This window comes from Prinia subflava, chromosome 7, assembly GCF_021018805.1.
Source record: "Prinia subflava isolate CZ2003 ecotype Zambia chromosome 7, Cam_Psub_1.2, whole genome shotgun sequence".
Lineage (NCBI taxonomy): Eukaryota > Metazoa > Chordata > Aves > Passeriformes > Cisticolidae > Prinia > Prinia subflava.
In genome coordinates this window covers 22,846,824-22,867,504 of record NC_086253.1, presented here as the reverse complement: position 1 = coordinate 22,867,504, position 20,681 = coordinate 22,846,824, and the positions used below count along the sequence as shown (strand labels likewise).

General features: G+C 35.6%; 1 protein-coding gene across 2 annotated transcripts in view; it reads left to right on the top strand.

Moving 5' to 3' along the window:
* The window catches only part of PDS5A (PDS5 cohesin associated factor A), a 76,483-nt gene that overhangs the window by 23,904 nt on the left and 31,898 nt on the right, over positions 1 to 20,681 (top strand). For both annotated transcript variants that reach the window (XM_063401807.1, XM_063401809.1), the window contains exons 3-11: positions 4,970 to 5,173; positions 5,580 to 5,666; positions 6,461 to 6,558; positions 7,044 to 7,170; positions 10,578 to 10,658; positions 12,101 to 12,241; positions 13,305 to 13,420; positions 14,185 to 14,279; positions 15,138 to 15,283. In XM_063401807.1, coding sequence (XP_063257877.1) covers positions 4,970 to 5,173; positions 5,580 to 5,666; positions 6,461 to 6,558; positions 7,044 to 7,170; positions 10,578 to 10,658; positions 12,101 to 12,241; positions 13,305 to 13,420; positions 14,185 to 14,279; positions 15,138 to 15,283 — 1,095 coding nt within the window. The remainder of the gene's footprint in view (positions 1 to 4,969; positions 5,174 to 5,579; positions 5,667 to 6,460; positions 6,559 to 7,043; positions 7,171 to 10,577; positions 10,659 to 12,100; positions 12,242 to 13,304; positions 13,421 to 14,184; positions 14,280 to 15,137; positions 15,284 to 20,681) is intronic.

The following is a 20,681-nucleotide window of genomic DNA, read 5'->3' as shown; positions in this document are numbered from 1 at the left end:
TTTTTATATGTTACCCTGCTTTTCTTGACTTCTAGGTTTATTTACCTGTTCCATGTTTGGTTTGTATTACACAGTTCTGTTGATGTCAGCCTGTTGGATGTATTGGCAAGATTTCATTTCTTGATCATTGCATCAATATTTGGTGCTTTCTGCTTAGTTGGTATCTCCCTTGTTTGGGCATTAGCTTGGGATGGTGCTGGGGTGCATGTGTATAGTTTGTTTTTTGGGATTATTTTGCTTGTTTGCTGTTTAAAGAAAAGCCAACAAAACCTGTGTTACTACAGTTGTGATTTCATTTGTCAGGAATTTAATGATTTGGAAATAACAATCATCTGGTCCTCCCGACTGAGTATTTTTCCTTTCTTTTTCTTCACTCTTTAAGGTCTCTTTTTTCCATGTCTGTTTGATGCTTCTGGCTGATAGATCGGTCTGTATCTGAGGCTGACAAAGCCTTCTCATCCTAAATCTTCACCATATAGAAGTGTTTTTTTCAGAGACACGTCTGTGAAACATTTTGCTATGTCTTACTGTGAGATCTGAGATAAAAATACAATTTATTGTTAATAGTTAATGGCAAGAATCACCTATAGTATGCTTAAATCATATCAGGAAAGGTGTAAAAACACTGTGATGACAGAGTTGCATTATTTGGGTTGCTGTGATTTCAGCCTTTCCTTGGCATCTCTCTTTGAATTGTCCTAGCTCTTGAAGTATTTATCTGGATTCACAGCCATTTGGTTAAGTTTTACTTTCAAATATCTTTTGTATTTAATCCTAGTACTGAAGTTACTTTACAGGATCATCCCTTTTACAACAAATGCTATCAAATTCTCTCAGTTGTTGAATTTGTTCTTTCAGTCTTTGCAAAGGGATTTTTTAAACACTGAATATTTTTTTGCAAGCCAAGGGTTGTTAAATGTTACTGCTTTGGAGCCCTGTGAATAAGCTGGTGTAAGAACAGTAAAACAAATGCAACGTGTACACGCCTTCCCCCTGCTGTGACTGGCTTGGAGGTTTATGCTTGTTCTGCCAACTGCAGCAAGGCTTTTCTAGATCTGCCTACTTCTTCCTCTCTGCAACTGCTGGTTTGAGTCTTTTCACTGTCTATACTGACCACCCTGTCCTCTCTCAGTGTTTATATACCTCTCCCCCCTATATTGCTGGAGTCATCAGTATGTTTCAGCAGTAGATGGGCTTCCTGATCTAACAAACCGTTTTCCTAAATCCTGTGGATCTGAACAGCAAAAGTTGGTATTCCTGTCTGAGGCATAGCTCTTGCACAAGAGCCATAGCTGAGTCACAGAAGGGCAAGCTCCCATGCTGATTTTGTCTTTGGAAACAGGCCACATGTCAGCTGCATGGGAGATGTGGGCAGTGTGTGAGCAGCCCTTTGGCAGCCTCGTGTGTTTTGTTTCAGTGCAGTCAAAAGGCTGGCAGTCTCATGTTGGAGTCTAGAACATCCTTCTGGCCACCCTGGAGGGTTTAGAGACCAGACAGGGGAGTCTGGGATCTGTACAGGGGGGTCAGTTAGACCCACACAGATCCCAGGAGGACACTGACTCTGATTCCTGTCCATGGGAGTGAACACTCACACGCAGGAAGAATCACAAATACTAAGAATTTAAAATAAGTAGTAGATGGTTTATTATAGAATATAAATATAGAAATTGGGATTCTTAGTATATGGGGCTGAAGAGACAAGATGGAGGAATTGGGGAGTGGCCCCTGTCCTCCTTGTTCTTGCTCTTGTCCCCCATCTTGTGCTGAGTTGGGTTTTAGAGATTGGCTTAGAGTAGAACTGACATGTTAGTATAGGTAATAGGTATTGGTACAATTTTGTAAATAAAAAATATGTCTCGGACAGTGGTTGGGTCAGGGGTACCGTACATAAGGTGCAGGGCTCTCTGATCCGCCCAGTCTGCCGCGTGTCCTGCTCTGCTGGGGATGCCTTGCAGAGCTGAGAAAGAACTAAGATAATGTACCCTGCCAGGGAGGCCTGGCAGAGCTGAAAAAGGACTGAGATAATGAAGAATAAACAACCTTGGAAATGTGCACCGGCGGACTCAGCTTGTCCTCTCTACCTCTGGTGTGTAACACTTAAGGCAAAGAGAAGACTGAAAACCTTATTACCTCTGGGAACAGCAACCCAGAGGAAACTCCCAGGGAACAGCAACCTTGGGGGAACCTTAGTACCTTGGGGGTCAGCAACCCCAAGGAGAATCTCAAGGAAGCAGCAACCTTGAGAGTCTCACAGGAAGCTGCAGGTATTGTTCATCTCACCTCGTGTCAGGCCTCCAGTCACACTGAGCTGCTCTCATGGCTGGTGCGGAGTTTCAGGGCAAAACTGAGCCAACATCTGTAGATGTCATCATGGACATCTGTGCCTGAGCTCGGGGTCTGTGTGTTCCTCTCCAGTGGGTGAAAGGGTAACCCAGATGACTGGCTTGCATACTGCATGGTTGATACAGTATGATCGCCTTCCTGAAAGCTTTTCATAACACATTGAGAGTGACTTTAGCAGTCTTCATTTAGCTGTTCTCACTAGTTTGAATGAAGGCATTTGCATTTCTTCAGTGTCACATTATTTGCAGAGCCTAGGAGAGTAAAATTTTGCTCTGATAATTAGAATTTCAGGGTACTGTGGTAAAAATGGCAATAATGTAAATTTCTAGGATAGTTATAATAATTCATTTTTTCAAGCTAACTAAAGTACTAGTATGCGACAAATTAATGGAGATGCATTCAATCAAAAGTGATGCAGAATGAATTTAATCATAAATGTGCATAGCTGTGTTCTGTTTACATTTGCTAGAATTAGTGTTTTAATTGACTGCTTAATTGTTTGGAAAGGAATGGATGATGTTACATTAATATTATTAAAGAATATTTTTGTCTCTTGCTTATTGCAGAGTACAGTAACAGATTTTTGTTGAAAGCTGCTAAGTCTGTATGCTCTTTCTATAAATGAATATTAGTGTTCTAGGTAGTTTCAACTGCACAGCCAGATATCAGTTAAACAGTGTTGCTGTAATCTGAAAAAGTGGTGAGTTCTTGTTACAGTTTGATCACATTTTTCAGGAATAAAAACTGTCTTAGCGTGATAATGAGTGGTTTCCAGTTTGGACATTCAGAACCTTAAATTATTTGGACTTTAGCCTTTTGTATCTATAGAGTTGATTTTAGGTTTCCAGTTTAAACAGCAGATTATTTTAGCAGATCGATTTCTGACTGCCTCCAGGGCTCCAGTGCAGAGCAGGACAATCCCCTCCCATGACCAGCTGGGGATGCTGTGCCTCACGCACCCTAGGACACAGCGACGAATGGCCCTGTGACAGGCAGACCTGAGTTGTCAGTAGAAGAATGGTTTTGTGCCTTCAGCTAAGGCTTTAAAACATAGCTTAAGAATATTTTTAAGGAAACGGACCAATAAGCTACAATTTGTATTTTCCTGGGCTGTAGATGTAAAGTTCTCTTTTTTCTGTTTGTTGTTGTGCAGGGTTTTTCTCCTCTCTCATCTCTTTTTTGTCTTTGTGGCAAATTGGATTATACATGCACATTTTTAGAAATGGAGGAGGATTTTTAAGTAATGTACTGTAGGAGAGGTTGCTGTCAAACATTTATTTAAATTTATAAGATCAAAATTTTAAGCTATATTTCAAAACTCAGGAAGGAAAGAAAGCTAAAAACACAGCACTTTCAGGAAGTTGGAAGCAGGGACATGCTTAATGACGGAGAGGCAACCCTAGAATAATTTGAATGCCACCATAATAAAAAAATTCTGGTTAGCGTAAGAGATGTATTTATTAGTTGTGTGAGCTTAGTCTTCTTTTGTGTTTTACCATTACTGTTTTAGATGTGTATTTGACTCATCAGGATTATTCATTCTGTGTCCTCTGCTGTATCTCTTCATTGTGTGCACGTGTATGCTGTGTCTGTAGTGGGCATACCAAATCCTGCAGGTATACAGTTGTGGCTGTCCTTCACAGTTTTAACTCTAAGGATGCTCAAGTGACATGGAGGAATGGAACACAAAGAATGATTTCATTCTAAGAGTCTCTGGCACATCTGCCCCTTCTGTGCTGACATCCTGGAAGTCATTCTCATCCTTTAACAAACACTATGCCAGAAGTTAAATCTGCAACTTTCATTTCTTCTTTAAACTGAACACTTACTTTCAGTTTTGCCAAATCATTATGTTGAGAAGTTTCAATTAACTGGGGTTGTATAACAATTAAAAATAAACTTATTTTGGTGACATTTCATAGGAATTAATAGTTCTTAGCTGTGCTAGAAGAAACAAGGAAACCATGTGGTTATTTTTTACATTATGATAATAAGGCTAAAGATGCAGCTCTAAATATGCAGAAAGAGAGATCTGCAGTGTTAAGACTTATTTTACATGGGGGATTAAATTATCCAGTATCTAGTTTGCTTAAACTAGATAGAAAGATGGTGCATATGTGAAGTACTTGGTGAGGTCTGTGCCTCAGTAGAGGCAGAGTGTTAAGGATGGCCTCCTAGCTCCTCTAGTCCTGGCACGGCTCTAACGCAGCTGCATTGTTCTGTAGCTGTGTGTGAGGACAGATGGTTTACAGCCCCTCACACCATTCATACTGAGGTGAGTCCTCACTTGGAATTGCAGTGGGACTGCTTTGAGGAAGAGATGCTGCCTTCTCCAGCCTCATCTATGCACAGCAGTTTCTGTGCTGTACCTCAGGTCAAGATTGACAAAATAAGCAAATTGCAACGTGATTTTCAGTGTCTTAATCTAAAATACCAAGTTCAATAAACCTTTAAATATCAGATTAACACGTCCATTTTTCTGATATTTGCCTTAAAAAATTCAAGTACTAATTGTGATTATGCAGCAGAACATGTACTGATAGCACTGCATCCTTTTAAAAAGTCTTGTTTAGTAATAAAGGAGTAAAAGCAGAAGGAACACAATTTTTTTTCTGGTGTTTTTCAGATGGTGGTAAAAACCTTCATGGATATGGACCAGGACTCAGAAGATGAGAAGCAGCAGTATCTCCCATTAGCCTTGCACCTTGCATCTGAATTCTTCCTCAGGAATCCCAATAAAGATGTGCGCCTCCTTGTAGCATGTTGCTTGGCTGATATCTTTCGTATCTATGCTCCTGAAGCTCCATATACTTCCCATGACAAACTTAAGGTAAAAATGTTTTATAAAATAAAGGCTTTTTGCCTTCCTTATTCTTAGTGATGAAAATATAAACCGCCCCCTCCCCCCAAAACCCCAAACAAACCAAACAGTCCCCTCTCTAACAAAAAACCTCAAAAACCAACAGAAAAATGTTTTTTTTCCATGTATGCTGATTTTTAGTTTTATTAAAGTGAAGTTGCTTTAATCCTGTAACTCAGTGTAATACTTAAGGGCCTGAGATGTGTAAAGGAGTGTAAGATGGCCAATATGTGTGTTGGTGATAGCTTTCTGTCAGTGCCTTAAAAAGACAATTAAATGTTCTCATGAGTTTGAAAATGGTGATACATGTCACTGGTAAAGGATTGTGTTTTCACTTGCTATTGAATCAAGCTTGTAAACTTTGTTTTTTTGACAGGACATATTCTTGTTTATTACAAGACAATTAAAAGGCTTGGAGGACACGAAGAGCCCTCAATTTAACAGATACTTTTACTTGTTAGAGGTAATACAATAGTTGTAACTTACAGTAGATGGTATTAGCTCTGTAAGGCTAAGAAGTGTAATCAGTTGTTCTCCCGATGCACCAGTATGCCTGGCAAATTTCTTCTATTCTGTAAATCACACCACTCTCAAAGTTCAGTGGATTGTTTCTTTTAGTACTTAAAATGGCTGTTTGTGTTTAATAAGTTTGTCAATCTGTAGTTGAGGACATGTTAAAATAATTGGTATTTACTAAAATTTAGCCTTTATCTTACAATTCTATACATTAGGGTTTTTTTATCGAGAGAAAATTTCAGATGCTGATTAAAATGTAAATGGGCCTATATTGGTGATAGGAGGAGAAATGTAAGATTTTTGCTTTAAAAAACATTGCAAAACCGTACTCTTGACAAGAACTGAGTGGTGGGGTTCAGTGTGCTTTTAGAAATAGTTTTGTATTTATAAACAAGATACTTCATATTTAAAACATGATGTTTAAAATTGTATTGTTTCATGGCATGAAGAAAAAATAAGGTCTTATTATATTAACAAGTTCTGTCAATCAGCTTTTATACTTAAGAAATCAGATCATTCTGTACTTAGCTTTTTCTGGATATGTCTTGCAAAGCCCCTCTGTGTTAGGAGCTCATTATATGCAAAGCAAGTACCCAGTCTCTTTCCCCAAAGCATTTACATCTACTGTATATTATTTTTCCTTAAATAGAAAAAAACCCATTGCTAACATGATTGTATTTATGTTACTTGATGTGAAGATGTGAAGTTGTACTAGCCTAAATATCCTAATTTTTGTTTTAGAATTTAGCTTGGGTCAAATCTTACAACATCTGCTTTGAGTTGGAAGATTGCAATGAAATTTTTATTCAGCTTTTTAGGACTCTTTTTTCAGTTATCAAGTAAGTTGAATTGCTTCCAATTTATTAACTTTCAAAATATCATCAGGTTTGGGGGTAGACTTAATCATTGCATAGTCTACAGATAAATATGTTTTAACAGAAGTCTTTATTTCCCTAAATGAAGAGCTACCAGAAAAGCAAATGAGTGTGAACTACTGACATTTTGGAGGGATGTGTGTCTGAACGTAGATGTGTTTTACAATTTGTTGTCCATGTTACAGCAGTATACTTCATTGTGATTAGTTTATCTATGTTTTTGTTTTGGTTGTTATTGTCCTTTTTTGTTTTGATTCTCTTAAAGCAGAGCTAGGTTGTTCTACATTTTTGAACCTTTCTATAAGAGGAAAGACACATGAAAAATAGTTTTGAGATGTGGAGAGTGTAAGGGAGAGCAAACTGGACAACATTGGATGTTTCTTGATTATACTGTTAGTATTTGTCAGAGTCTGAGAATTTAATTGTGATAATGTTCTTTATGATCTTAGTAATAGCCACAACCAGAAGGTACAAATGCATATGCTGGATTTGATGAGTTCTATCATCATGGAAGGCGATGGAGTAACTCAGGAGCTGCTGGACTCAATTTTGATTAACCTCATTCCTGCACACAAGGTCTGCCAAGTAAAATATTATCATAGTATACTGTTATACTAACAATTCTTACTCCCTTTTGCATGTTGTTTATCTCTTTATACGCTTTAGCTATTGTGACTGTTTTATTTTCTCACATTCATTTGGGAATTACCTGGTGCTGTTGATTAGCTCTGTCTCGATTATTTGATACCAAGAGATTGTGCCACCTCAGGATCTCTGTACTGAAACATAAGTAAAGTTTTTGCATGCAAATATAATAGGAAAACATTGTATCTTGAGGATTGTAGCTAGTTGGTTGTTTTGCTTTTGGGATGTGTTGGGGTTTTTTTTAATAGAGAAGATATTTAATGTTTTTGAATTTAAAGAAAGAGGGACAGGGGTAAGATATTCCCAGGACTTCTGTGGTGTCTTGCTGTTCTCCTCAGTTTGCCAGTCAGACTTTGCTGCACCTTCCTAGTTGTACTTCCCACCCTTTCCATTGTCTTTATTTAATTCACTTATAAGGAACAAAGTGACACAGAACACACACACACTTCCCTTCCCTGAAGAATTTTATGTCCTTGAAGAGGGGATCACTGGGTCTGCACTTGAGCTTTTAAAGTACCTTCACTGTAATGCCTTAATAAATTTAAAAAGAGAATAAACACAACTCCTTTAGCTGTGAAATAAGGGAAAATGAGGTGCAGGCTGGTGATGCCTTACACTGACCAAGAGAATTCCCTTGCTAAAACGCTTGTACTTATCAAAAATAGTATGGAGTACTGTAAGTATCAGTTATTAATTACAGCAGATGAACTGTGCTCTGATTACCAAGTATGTATTTCTGTTTGTTCATTTGTTAATTTGAAACAATTACAAAAATTAGGCAGGTCCATCCACGACTACATAATTAAACTAGTATACAAAAATAGGGATTATTGATTTGGTTGCATAAAGAGGGAGGATTCATAGAAATGTGTAGCATGGGATTGACTAAGCTGTGGCCATTGTCATTTACCTGTGAAATCTCATCAAGCTTATAAAAGTATCTACTGTGGGAGATGAGTTTGCATTCCTTCTGTCATAACCATGAGACAGGAATATCAGTCTGCCAAATCATTTTTATTGACAGCAATGAGATGATGTTTTATTGAAACTGCTAATACAGAGAGGCCTCTTATAACAAGAGTCCTTGTGAAAATACGCTGTTTTTTGTAAGTTGCTTATAGTTAATATGAGATACAAGGAATGGAAGTAGAGTGTGGTGATCTGAGGTGTAGCTGTTAACAATGGTGGGCATTGCTCTGAGGATACAAAGGCCCAGTAAAACCCTGTACAACTTAACAGTGTGTTGTGACTACTTGATTTAGGCAAAGTAAAAGTGAATGTGATCCTTTAACACTGTTATAGCTTTGCCTAATGAAGAAAATTCTCAAGCAAGGCTCTGATAAAGAGGGAGATAAACGTGGTGTAAATATTGGGTTGTAATGCATATTTAATATCACTTCGAAGACTGGTGCCACCCTTGCCGGCTCCTTGTCATGACTGAGCAAATTATATCCCATAGTCAGTGCTCAGTATTGTAATTTGGTCAGTATGTCAGTCTGTGTTACTTTGTTTCATGTAACAACAGCACTTAAACAGCTGCTTTACCATGGTAGTTCAAAAAAAAACCAAAAAAAAAAACCAACAACAAACCAACCAGGAAGTTGTTTTGTCTGATCTGCCCAGCAGAGTTTTGACTGTAACTATGTTTTCCTTTGATGAACAGGTCTCCGAGAAAATTCTGTGATTATTGCTTGTCTTTAGATATGTAAATCAGAAGCATTGTAGCTTAAGAGCACAGTTGATTTTCTTGTAGAATGCATACCATAGCAATACTTCCATGTTTGTGCAAAGCAGTCAAATATGAGTCATTCTCTGCTATGACATAAGAACAACATCACTCTGGCAAGACTGGATGAAAGCTTGTCTTTGTGAAGAAGCTGAAATAATGTGTTTTGGATAATGCAGTCTAGTTTTGGTTTTTTTAATTAAACATGATATACAGTCTACCTCTGAATCTACATTATGTTAGTTTGGACATCTATTCATAGTAAAGTGGTGGTGTGGTGTACATTGTTCTCTCTGTGTGCTAATGTGACTCTCATCTAGTAAATCCAGATTTTCAATAGCAGTAGCATGTCACATTTTGCTCACATTTTGACCTGTGGCCTCAAACTGTAGGTTTTTTTATTAACTTCAAAAGTAGTGCTATTCAATGAATATTTTCCTTCTCAGTCTTACTTAAGTTATTCCTTAAAAACATTTTCATGTGTTAAAAATCTGTGTTTTCCTCTGAATGTTCTACAGCACAAGTAATCCAGACCCACAGGGTTTCTTTTCTCCTAATATTTGAAATAGTTGATTTTTTTGTTTTATCAAGTTATATGTTACCTTTCTAGGCTATTTTGGTGTTTGGTTCTTCAGTATTGTGGTGTTCTGTGTTTGGGTTGTGTATTTGGGTTGTTGGTTTGGTTGTACGGAAGAAACTGTATTGAAGATCCATAGAAAATGTATTTTAAAGTTTGAGATTCACAGTCCTTTAGTTACCAGCACACCAGTCAACAATGTAGATTGATCAGATTCTAACAGATTTTAATCATGGCTGGGTTTGGGGAGAAAGTGTTGGGATATTTTTTGAAAAGAATTCATGCAAATCTGTCTCTTCTGTGATGAGACATCAGTTTAGTTCTTTGGTGACTGAGGAGATATTTGTTTGAGCCTTTGGCCACTTGTTTCTCTGTACTATCTGTTGATGAACTGCCATTGTCATCCCATTAGTTAAAGGAACGTGAAAGAGTTGTTCTCAATCTAGATTTGCCAAATACCATATTTCCAAAAATGAGTCATCCCTAGACTTTACCTGCATTTTGTCTGCTGTGATTTGTAATTTGCAATCAATCTCATCCATATCTATTTTTTACCCCTCCAAGCTGCATTAATCCTTAGATGATAGGAGCTACTGCATATGGGATTCATACAGACTTGGACAGTCAAGTTTTCCAGATGTGCAGTTATATTCTCTTTCTTGCTCAAGAGCAATATAAACAGTTTTCAGATTTGTCATGTTACAATCAAATGCTTCCTTGGAAAGTCAAATGCTAACTCTGCCCAAGTGTAGGTGCTTTCTGTAGTCTCACTTTGGGCTGTCTCAGGGCATATGGTACAGCCTGTTGAGAATTCAGTGCAGTTTTACTCTCTAGAAAAGGCTGAACTTGCTAAAGAGTGTACCTTTAATGGTGAGGGGCAAACAAAATCACATTTAAATATTAATTCATTCATTCTTCAGTGCCCGATTTGGTGCGTGTAAATTTTCAGCGTACGGAGGCATGATAATGTTTCTTCAAAATTGGTTACTGCATGTGAAAACTTCATAAAATTTTATTGTATTTTCTCTATTTCAGAACCTTAACAAACAAGCGTTTGATCTTGCAAAAGTCCTGTTGAAAAGGACCGTCCAGACCATTGAACCGTGTATTGCCAATGTATGTAAATTAATTAATCCATGTTACTTGCAAGTAACAAGTGTTCTTATCACTGTCTTGATTTATGGGAGATTTGATGGGCATTTTTATCCTTTTAAATATTGTTTATAGAAGCTACTACGATTTTCTGAATAGGATATTGTTGGCTTGGTTGTTAAGTGTACGGAGGATTTCAAATAAGCAGAGATTAATTTTTATCCATCTCAGTCCAATGTTAAGCCTAATTCTAGGTTGTGAAAATGGTGATCACCAAAAATCTCATTACAATTAAAGGAATTATTAATACTTCATATGTCCAGCAACCAGACAGCCTCGTTTCATACCAAGTTTAGGATGAAGCATTTCAAGCTACTGGCTCTGTTACATTTTCTTTGCTCTCCTAAACTTGCTGTTACTTGTAGTCATAAAGAGGAAAAGAACTGTGCTTTTTACAGGGATTCAAATTATAATTGCTTCTTGTTGAATGTGAGTGTTGTATGTTCTGCCTGTTAATACAGCTACTGCAGTCTTTGATGAACATGGTCTGATCCAATTCTGTTTCCTTTCCTTGGTGCTGAAGCCAATAAAATGAATAAAATTCAGAGTAGTTTAAAAGGGAATTAGGCAGATTCATAAAAGATTAATCAGCAAGTATTTAAAAGCTCAAGGAGTCTTGATAACAGTTATCACATTCCAATTCCCCTGGTTTTTTAAGCTTTGTAGTTAGTCATATCTGGAAACAGGATAGTACATAAAGTAACCTCTGAGCTGATTTAATACTATTCTCCTTACTTTCTTTTTCAAGTGTATAATAGCTTTTTTTGCTATTGCATTTGCACAGCTTAAATAATATTATCCCACAATATTTATAGGAAGTATTAAATTTTAATATACTTTATATAAATCCAAAAATAAATAATTCATAATTTAGACTACTTCAGTTTGTTTCTGTTAGATCAGTAATGTCCATGATACATTACCCATTAAATACTACAAGGCATAACATAAAGACATCTGACATTCTTTAAAATGGATTTGAAGCAGACAACCTTTGTTTTCAGCATTTGGTGATCTTCAGTTGGATTGGGTTTCAATTATAAAAAAAAATTTTCAAAGTACTAACTTTTTTTGTCAATGTTCTACTGGATGAATATGCATTTTTAAGTTAACAATTCTTTTATTACCTGTTAATTTTGCTTGGGAGATAGTTACTGAGATTTGAAATTACCAAATTGTCGTGTATTAGACTATCTTGATAGAATTAATAGGACTGAACTGAGAAGGATGTTTGTAATTTTCTTGACCTAAAATTGTAAGGGTGAAATGCTTTGATGTAATGAAGAAATTGTGCTTTGGGTGCCTTCCATTAGTATAAAACCATTAATGATATTAAAATAATTTTTTAAAAATAATGTTTGCATTAATGAAGGAAAATATACTACATAATATTGTTTGTATTTTAGTTTTTTAACCAGGTTCTGGTACTGGGAAAGTCTTCAGTGAGTGACTTATCAGAACATGTGTTTGACTTGATACAAGAGCTTTTTGCCATAGATCCTCACCTCCTGCTGTCTGTCATGCCACAGCTGGAATTCAAGCTGAAGGTGGGTTACAGTGTAGCATTGGACAATCAGTAAAATTTCTGAGGATATTAAAAGTGCAGAACTGTAGATTTAATAAGTGTTCTACTAGGGGGATAAAAATTCTGTATTTATTACTTTATTTTGAAGGTAAATGTAATATTAATGAAGGAATACTGGTAATTTGTATGCAGTTATGTGCTTATTGTGCTTGCAAACATGTGTTATGCACACAAAATATATATAATCATTATAATGATAAATTAATGCAGTCTAATTCAAAAGCTTTATGTACTTCATCTTTGGATTACACCCAAAATTTATAAAGTAATTAAGCTGTGGTTGGCTTATTTTATGAAATGCAAATGTGTCAGCTTCAGTATTGATTTGCAGAATTTTCTTCAGTGAAATAATGGTTTAATAACAGGGGAAGTATTTCCTAATATTTTATCAGATTTGTTATTGTCAGCTAATAAGTCAGTTGACTGCTTTTGAATCCTTGAAAATAGTTAATTTATCCTGATTTGGAAGTCTGTGGGGGTTTTAATTAAAAAGCTGGTTGTCTTTCTTAAGATTGTAAGTGGACAAGAGAAATAATTTGGTATGTGTGGATGTACGTGTATACAGGCTATGGTTGCAACAAACAAAAGTAACCAAGAAATAGGTATTGGGTGAAATTACATGGGGCTTTAATTAGTGCACGTGTGTTTATGACATCCTAATTGGTGTCTTTTACACACATATAAAATAGTCTTGAAAATGTTTTAAAACAAAACTTTAATTGTTTATATTGTCAACCATATGTTAGAGTACTGCGTATGGGTTTTTATTCCTCAAAGAGAAGGTCCTTTCAGAGCACTTATTATAAGCCATTTTATTATAAGCCATTTATTCAGTGTCTGTAATACATTAGCTTAATAAGTATTTGTATATTTTGCCTCGTATTAATCCAATAAGATAAGAGAATGAGGATTATCAGAAATATTTTCAAACTCAGTTTTTAATCTAACTGTTCACAAAACAGAAAGAAAATTATTACTATTATGGATAGTGATTTATGGTTCCTTTTTCATGTTTTGATTTTTAGAGCAATGATGGAGAAGAACGTTTGGCTGTGGTTCGACTTCTGGCGAAACTCTTTGGCTCCAAAGATTCTGATCTGGCCACACAGAATCGACCTCTTTGGCAGTGCTTTCTTGGGCGGTAAGGAAATGGGATGGAATCCTGAATTTCTGTGGTCTTTTTCCTGTTTTCTTACAGTATTGCATTTTTTATTGTCTTTTTAGAGGATGTAACTGTATTTGAACAAGTCACTTTATTAAATCTTCAAAGCAGAAAACTGCATACAGTTACATTTTAGAAGGAAGAATTCTGAAGGGCTGCTGCTATATTGCTATCAGCTATGGACATATGAGTTCGATAGACAGCACGTTATGTGCATAGCAGAATTTACACAACAGCTGTTCCAGCATTGTCTGAAATTTTGTACTGTTCAGCTGTATCTGCAACTCAGTTTTGCTTGGCAATTACCTTTCTGAATGAAGGGATGCTTTCTTTTACGTAAATGTAGAAGTTCATATTTTTTAAAAAAAATTATGTTTTCAAATGGTTCCTGTTTGATGCTAATTTACATTTCTATAATTTTGTATATACTCTCACACACAGTTGACATTGTATGGAGAGCTGTGTTCAGAAGTCAGTGAGCAAAATCCATTGGGTCAACATTTTATCCACATACACCATATTCATTCTTTAATTTTAGTCCTGACTGAATTTACAAGAGTAAACAAATACTTGTATGAGGTACATTATGGAGATAAATTCAAAACATTTATAGTCTAATTTTGCCATGTAAAGTATTCTAATAGTTAACAGAACATACTATCAGCACATTATATTACATAGAGAATAATACTGATTTGCAAAGCTAATTAAAAATTAACATTCATCATCTTCTATCCCTCTAGGTTCAATGATATCCACGTCCCTGTGAGATTAGAGAGTGTGAAATTCGCCAGTCATTGTTTAATGAACCATCCAGACTTAGCAAAAGACCTCACTGGTGAGATGCTCATACAGGGGTTTAGAATAATCTGCAAAATGAGCAAGGAACTGTGTGACTATTTTTGTACATAGCAGTGTAGTTCCAAAATGTATCAAGTCAGTGCTTGGTGCTGGATGGAAGAAGTGTCTGCTGAGTGATTGATTTCTGTTGAAGACAAGTGCTAGTTATAAGAAAAGGAGTGTGTGGTTTTGTGTGGACTTTGCTGAAGTGAATTAAGAAGCTACCCATTGCAGACTGAATTTTAAAGTAATTTCTAAAGTTCTAAAGAAGCTTTGGGTAAGGCAAAGCAAATATTGATGCAACATCCTGACTTATTTTCTGAACTAGTCACTGAGTTCTCCACTGCTGTGTTTCACTGAATTCAGAAAATTCCTTTTTGCTGATCTAAACGATGAAATTTCTTCTTTCTTTTCAGTATCATTTGAACTGTGAGAAGATTTTCAGGCTTCACTGAAAATACTGTTGTTTTTTATGCAAGCCATTGTCAGTGTTTCTGAGTTATTATTTACATTTTTCACGCTTTGGGAATTAGAGTTTCTTCTTATTCCCTCACCCCCCTTTTACTTACAATATATTCTACTCAATGTTATTTCACTTTATTGTTGCTTGTAAATGAGGTTCTCATATAGGCTATCACTCCTATATTCTTCTGATATTTACAGCTATCTAATTGTTTTATATTTAACATTTTATAAAAAGCATTGGAACAGATGTTTCCTGTGGGTAGCTCTATATTTAATAGATTACATGGTTGTGATATGACTGACATTTAATTGATTAAAAATTATTAATAAATCAGAATACATCCCACCTATGTAAAAAAGCCAAGCTTCTCATTGTTTCTGCTCATCACAGAGTATTTGAAGGTTAGATCCCATGACCCAGAAGAAGCCATTCGACACGATGTTATTGTTACAATTATCACTGCGGGCAAGAGAGATCTCTCTTTAGTCAATGACCAGCTGCTTGGCTTTGTAAGGGAAAGAACGCTGGACAAACGGGTAAGTGTTAAGGAATTTTCAGCAGCTACCTGCTTCTAATGTACTTTGGTAAAAGTAAAATTGAAAAAAAAAACAAAGCCACAGAATCACAGAGTCTTCAGAGTTGACTATTAACAAGAATACTGCCGGGAAAAAAAATTTCTTACGACAGCATCTTAATGAAAATTCCATATTATGGTGACATCAATCAAGTGTTGTCAGACAAATAAAGTCATTGACATGTGATAAATATGGGTACATTTTAAGAACATCAGAATGGTCAGTTTTGGCTTCCAGCAGTTTGTGATTAAGAATTTCTTAAGTCTCCTGGCCCATGTTGATAATAACTTTCAACAGAACTTTATTCTATGTCTTTATCAAATTCTTTCTTTAATTTATTTGTACTTATTAGTCTTCATGGCATATGCATCAGTAAATTCAGGTTTTAATGCATGTTTGGGAAAAGTAACTTCACTTGTTTGCTTTTAAACTTGTCTGATAATTTGACTGAGTATCTCAGTTCTTCAATAACATAAAATAATGAATATTCTTTGACTCATTTATATTTCGTAAGTATGAGTACCATCTCTTCACCAGTTTTTTGTTTTCCATTCTAAAGAATTACCTGATTAACTTCTACACAAATTGCTTGTTACATATTTCTGATCATTCTTGTCTGGATGTTGTCTATCCTGTTGTAGCTAAGGTGTTGTAACTTAGGAACAATATGCCACTCATCAGAACATCTGATTTTGAATGGCATTCACAGTTTGCACCACATTGTGTACCTACTTGATGATGACTTTTTTTCTTATTCTGAAACATTCTGTCAGTCTATTCTGCTGTTTCTGAGCACTGAGCTGACAGTTTTGGGAAACATTCATGTTAATGTCGTTGTTTTTCTTGAATAGCTTTAGATTGTATGCTGAGAAATGCTGTACATGCAGAGTTAATGCAGTTAAAACCTGTCCTTAATCTGAATTTCTTCCATTTCATACCATAACAATTCAGTAGCATGATACGTTTCTGCAATTCTTAAGTATGATGTTACATCTGACTACCTCAGTAAATTTTTACACACTGTTTAGTTCATTTTTGAATAATTTTTCATATGTTAAGTGTCAGATTCCTTTTTGACTCCCTCTATACATTCCTTTTGTTTCCTCCATTAAGAAAATCACTCATTTACTTCTACCCATTTTCCCCAATGTTTTAGTTAAAAATTGATTCACAACAGAATTTTTATTTTAAGGCCCTCTGGTACAAGACTGTGTTGGAAGTTTTTTGGCATCCTAATGCATTTTACTGATGTTCTTCTGGGTCTGCTAAAAGTTATTTTTTCTTAGATAAAACTTCCTATTATATAAAGTTCAATGACACATTTCCATAACTTATTTTTCAGTAGTGTCAGCTCTTTGTTGTTGTTACTGTTCTATTTCAACCTGTTTGCCCATTCAGAATCAGATGTTCTGATCAGCAGCACATTGTTCCTCTTCAGACCCTTTGGTTTCTTTCACATTTGATGTCTTCAATCTGTTTATGGATAGATTACAATAATAGAAAAATTCATATTCAGTGTATAATGTCTAAATTCTTGTAAAAGTCATAGATGGGTTACCACCTGGTCTTAATGATTTTGTTCCTCCTTGCTTAATAATTTTTTTTAATGTGTCTTAATGATACTTTAAGAAACCTCTTCAGACCTCTCTCGTGGAATAAATATATTTGTCTTTCAGCCATACAGAAAGGAAGGCTTCCTGCTTCTGGAAGCTATGGTCAAGATGTTTTGTTAGTATGCTTGTAATAATTTCATTTTGAAACTCTTGCCCATACTTCATCTAGGATTTACTTTCAATTTGCCAGAGCTTATACCGTTTCCCATTTACATTTTTTCGGATGTGGCTCCACGCTCTTTGGGGGGTGATGCTTTAATGGCAGAATTCTCTGTGCTATGCAGCCATCTTGATTTTTTTTCCTTATTACTGTTCTTTATTGATAGACTGTAGAAAGGATGCCCCCTATGTCATTCTAGCTAGTAACTTCAATTATTTTTCAAAAATTTTATATTTTTTTGTTCCTCTTTTAAGTGAAAATGTTCCTATAATAGATTTTGGGGAAAGGATGAACAGAGAAATACTAATTTTGAGTATGTTCACTATTATAAAGCATCTCTTCAATTAGTTGTACTTGCAACTTGACATAGCATGTTTCTCAGAAGTGATCAAGATCACCTTCCTTCTTTCTCAACCCCTAAATGTGTCCGAAAGGTCATTTATGAAATCTAAAAACTTTTAGTATAGCCACCACTTCCCTCTGGGACTTCCACCTAGTGAGAATGGGATGATTGTTACTGTGTCTTCAACCCAGTGTCTCTGTTTTCCTTTAGCAAGCTGCTGTCAGTGAGAGGCAGTCACCTATTACTGCACAGCTGTAATACTGATTTCTACAGAGCTAGGTCCTTTTTTGTGTGGCTTTAAATCAGTGTGATGGCACTTAATGTTCCTCATATGTTTGACTAAGTCATTTCACAACAGTCGTAGGTTTGATATGTTGCATTTCAAGGTTAGGTGCTTTTTTAGGCAATCAGTGAAGAATAACTTCGTCTGTATATGATGTTTCTCTTATAAAAATCTCTGGAGAGAGCTTTAATGAAAATATATCCTGAGGAGGAAATAAAATTGAGCACTGACTAGAAATTACTACAGCAAATACTTAGCATTTGAAGTAGACCGTAGCAATATAAGATAATATATTGGTATTGGTAAATATATTTAGTGCTATGAAATGAAGACCAAGGACTTTTAAACTTTTGTCTGCTTTTTTATTATTTTTGAGGATTTTTCTCCAGTTTGGAGCATTGATAATGTCTATGTAACTATCTTTGTTTTCTATGTAGGATTTTCTCAATTCCAGGCTGAGTGCATTATACCTATTTTAATAATTATTTTTCTTTAAAAGAACTCTGTATTTTGCTGGCTGCATTTACCCTTTGTAGCTGGGTTTCTGTTGGACACATCTACTGCAAACTCCTAAATGATCGTTCATCAGTTTGACTTCATCTTTTTAGCCTGCAATCATCTATCAAATGAGTATGGCTGTGAAAAGAATGCTTGTCCAACAGGTTGAAATAAAGTGCCAATCTATCATTTCAGTTCTGCCTCTTATCTTTATAAATCAGGGAAAAAAATTAAATTGTGCTAACTGGTACACCATTTAAGTTATCTTTTTTTTTTCTCCTGATCATATTCTAATTGACACAGTGTTGATAAAAATAGTCTAAACACTTTCTAGAGTAAAGGTTTCTGGCTAAAAGACCCTACTTAATTTTTTGAAGGAATGTCCTTTGCTGATTTGGTCTGCATAGGCATTTGTATGATGATTGTAACTATTTAAAAAAAAAAAAAATTCAAACAAACAAACCCCACTTCCACCAGTAGTTTTCAACTCCATTTTTATTGCTCCAGATGGAAAAGTAGCTCTGGCAACAGATGCTTCACAAAAACTGAGATCTAGTCCTTGGTAATAATTGTTCTGAGGAAAGCTCCATTGGAAAAGTCTCAAGGGTCCTTCCAGCATCTTCACTTTTTAGAACAATTAGGAGACATTTTAAAAACAAATAACAAAAATAATCTTTTCCATTTTACTGGGGTAATCTTAAAAACCTGAGAAGTTAAGAGAGTTTTGGCAGCTGACTTCATTGGCATTTCTCCCAACAGTCTTTATGGAGCAGAGACTCAGGCCTTTCATAAAAACTGACTTGCCCATCATCAGCTTGAAGTCAAAAGCTATAGAGTGAGGAGCCATAGAATCATACTCCCATTTTCCATTCCTCTTTATGCATTTTCAGCGTTTTCAGTTAGTTTTAACACTACTGAAAACCACTGGGGCTTTTTTCCAGATAAAGGAGAATGAATGTAGGATGTTTATGAAAGAAATAGGTTAGTTATTCTAATGGGTAAGGGATTGTATTGAACTTTCAATAGCAATTTTTTTTCAAAACTCAGCCCAACAGCCTTCAGTGGAGGAATTTAATTAGGTTGATCAACCAAAGAAGCTAAGGTTGTCAGAATTCTTCTGTTAATTAAATCAGGGTAGTAATTCTGTTAGCTGTGTTTATTAATGTGCTGCTTTTGAAACTGATTATTATGTTCCTCTTTATGTTTATTTGCTGTTTCAGCTTTAATTCTCAGAAGTATCATACTCTTTTTTTCCCTACCTGTATCTCCTGTTCAACTACTTGCTTCCATGGTGTTCAAAATATTCTCTAAGGGGTTTGGTCCAGTGTCTCCTATTGTCAGTCTGCAACTCTCTGTACGCTCTGAGATCTACTCTACAGCAGTTTCACTAATCAGAATTCTACTGGCAATCCAAACCTCCTTTCTTTTGTAACCCATTGTTACTCCTTCATTTTAGGCTTAAATTTTCTGGAATCATTTTTAGAAATCCTTTTTCATTTTCTTCTGACAAGTTTTTCCATCCTTCCATCACATATAGGAGAGCTGATGAAGCTATCACCTGCATTAGAGGGGTATATCTGAATGCAGAAAAATATTAATACTTTTCTGAAAATGTTTCCCTTTCAGACCTTTATGTTCTTAAATATGCTTTAGATTGCAACAGAAGTAAACAAATTCCTGCAGAAGTTAAACAATAACATCTATTTATAGCTAAAGTTTTTTCTCTTTTGTGAAAACTGATTGCTGTGTTATGTTCTATAAAGTTCATTATTGTCTTGATCTGTCACTTATGGTTTTAATACTTAAGAAATATGAAACCAAATACAAGTTTATTTTTTCCATGGTATTGTTATAACCTACTCCAACAGTTAGTGGTGTCTTGTGGTGACATAAACCAGATTATCTTGAAGATTTGTCTTTTCTTTGCCCTTCAAGAAAAGGAAATCATTCAGTAAATCTATTAAGAAATTTAATGTGCAGTACCTCAGTGGTATTGAGTCAAGCCTTCAGTTTAACAAGATTGAGGAAGTTACTCACAGTATGAATAATAGTATCTACATTTATGCTTCATAGGCTGAAATGATCTGTGCATTGTTAGTTCTTGGGAGTTCAGGGCCAGAAGTAGTACTTAGTGTGTTCTGGAAGAAATTATCTCAGTTTGAATTTCATGCATTTCTTCTAAAAGATGTGAGAAAACAAGTGTCTTCTGAGGTTTACTGTGTAAATCATTCAGCATGAGACTCTATGCTGCCTGAATTAATCCTCAGGTTGGGTCTGGACTGATTCCTTATAATCAGCACAGGATGGCTTATGGATTAAATTGTTTAATAATGGGAGACTTGTTATTTACTTGAGGGGATAAAGTATGACCACCAAAAGCAAGATTGAGAACCCATGAACTCCTGTAGCTGTTGTACTCTGGTTTGTTTTTTTTTTTTTCCTTAATCCCTGCAGTCTTAGAG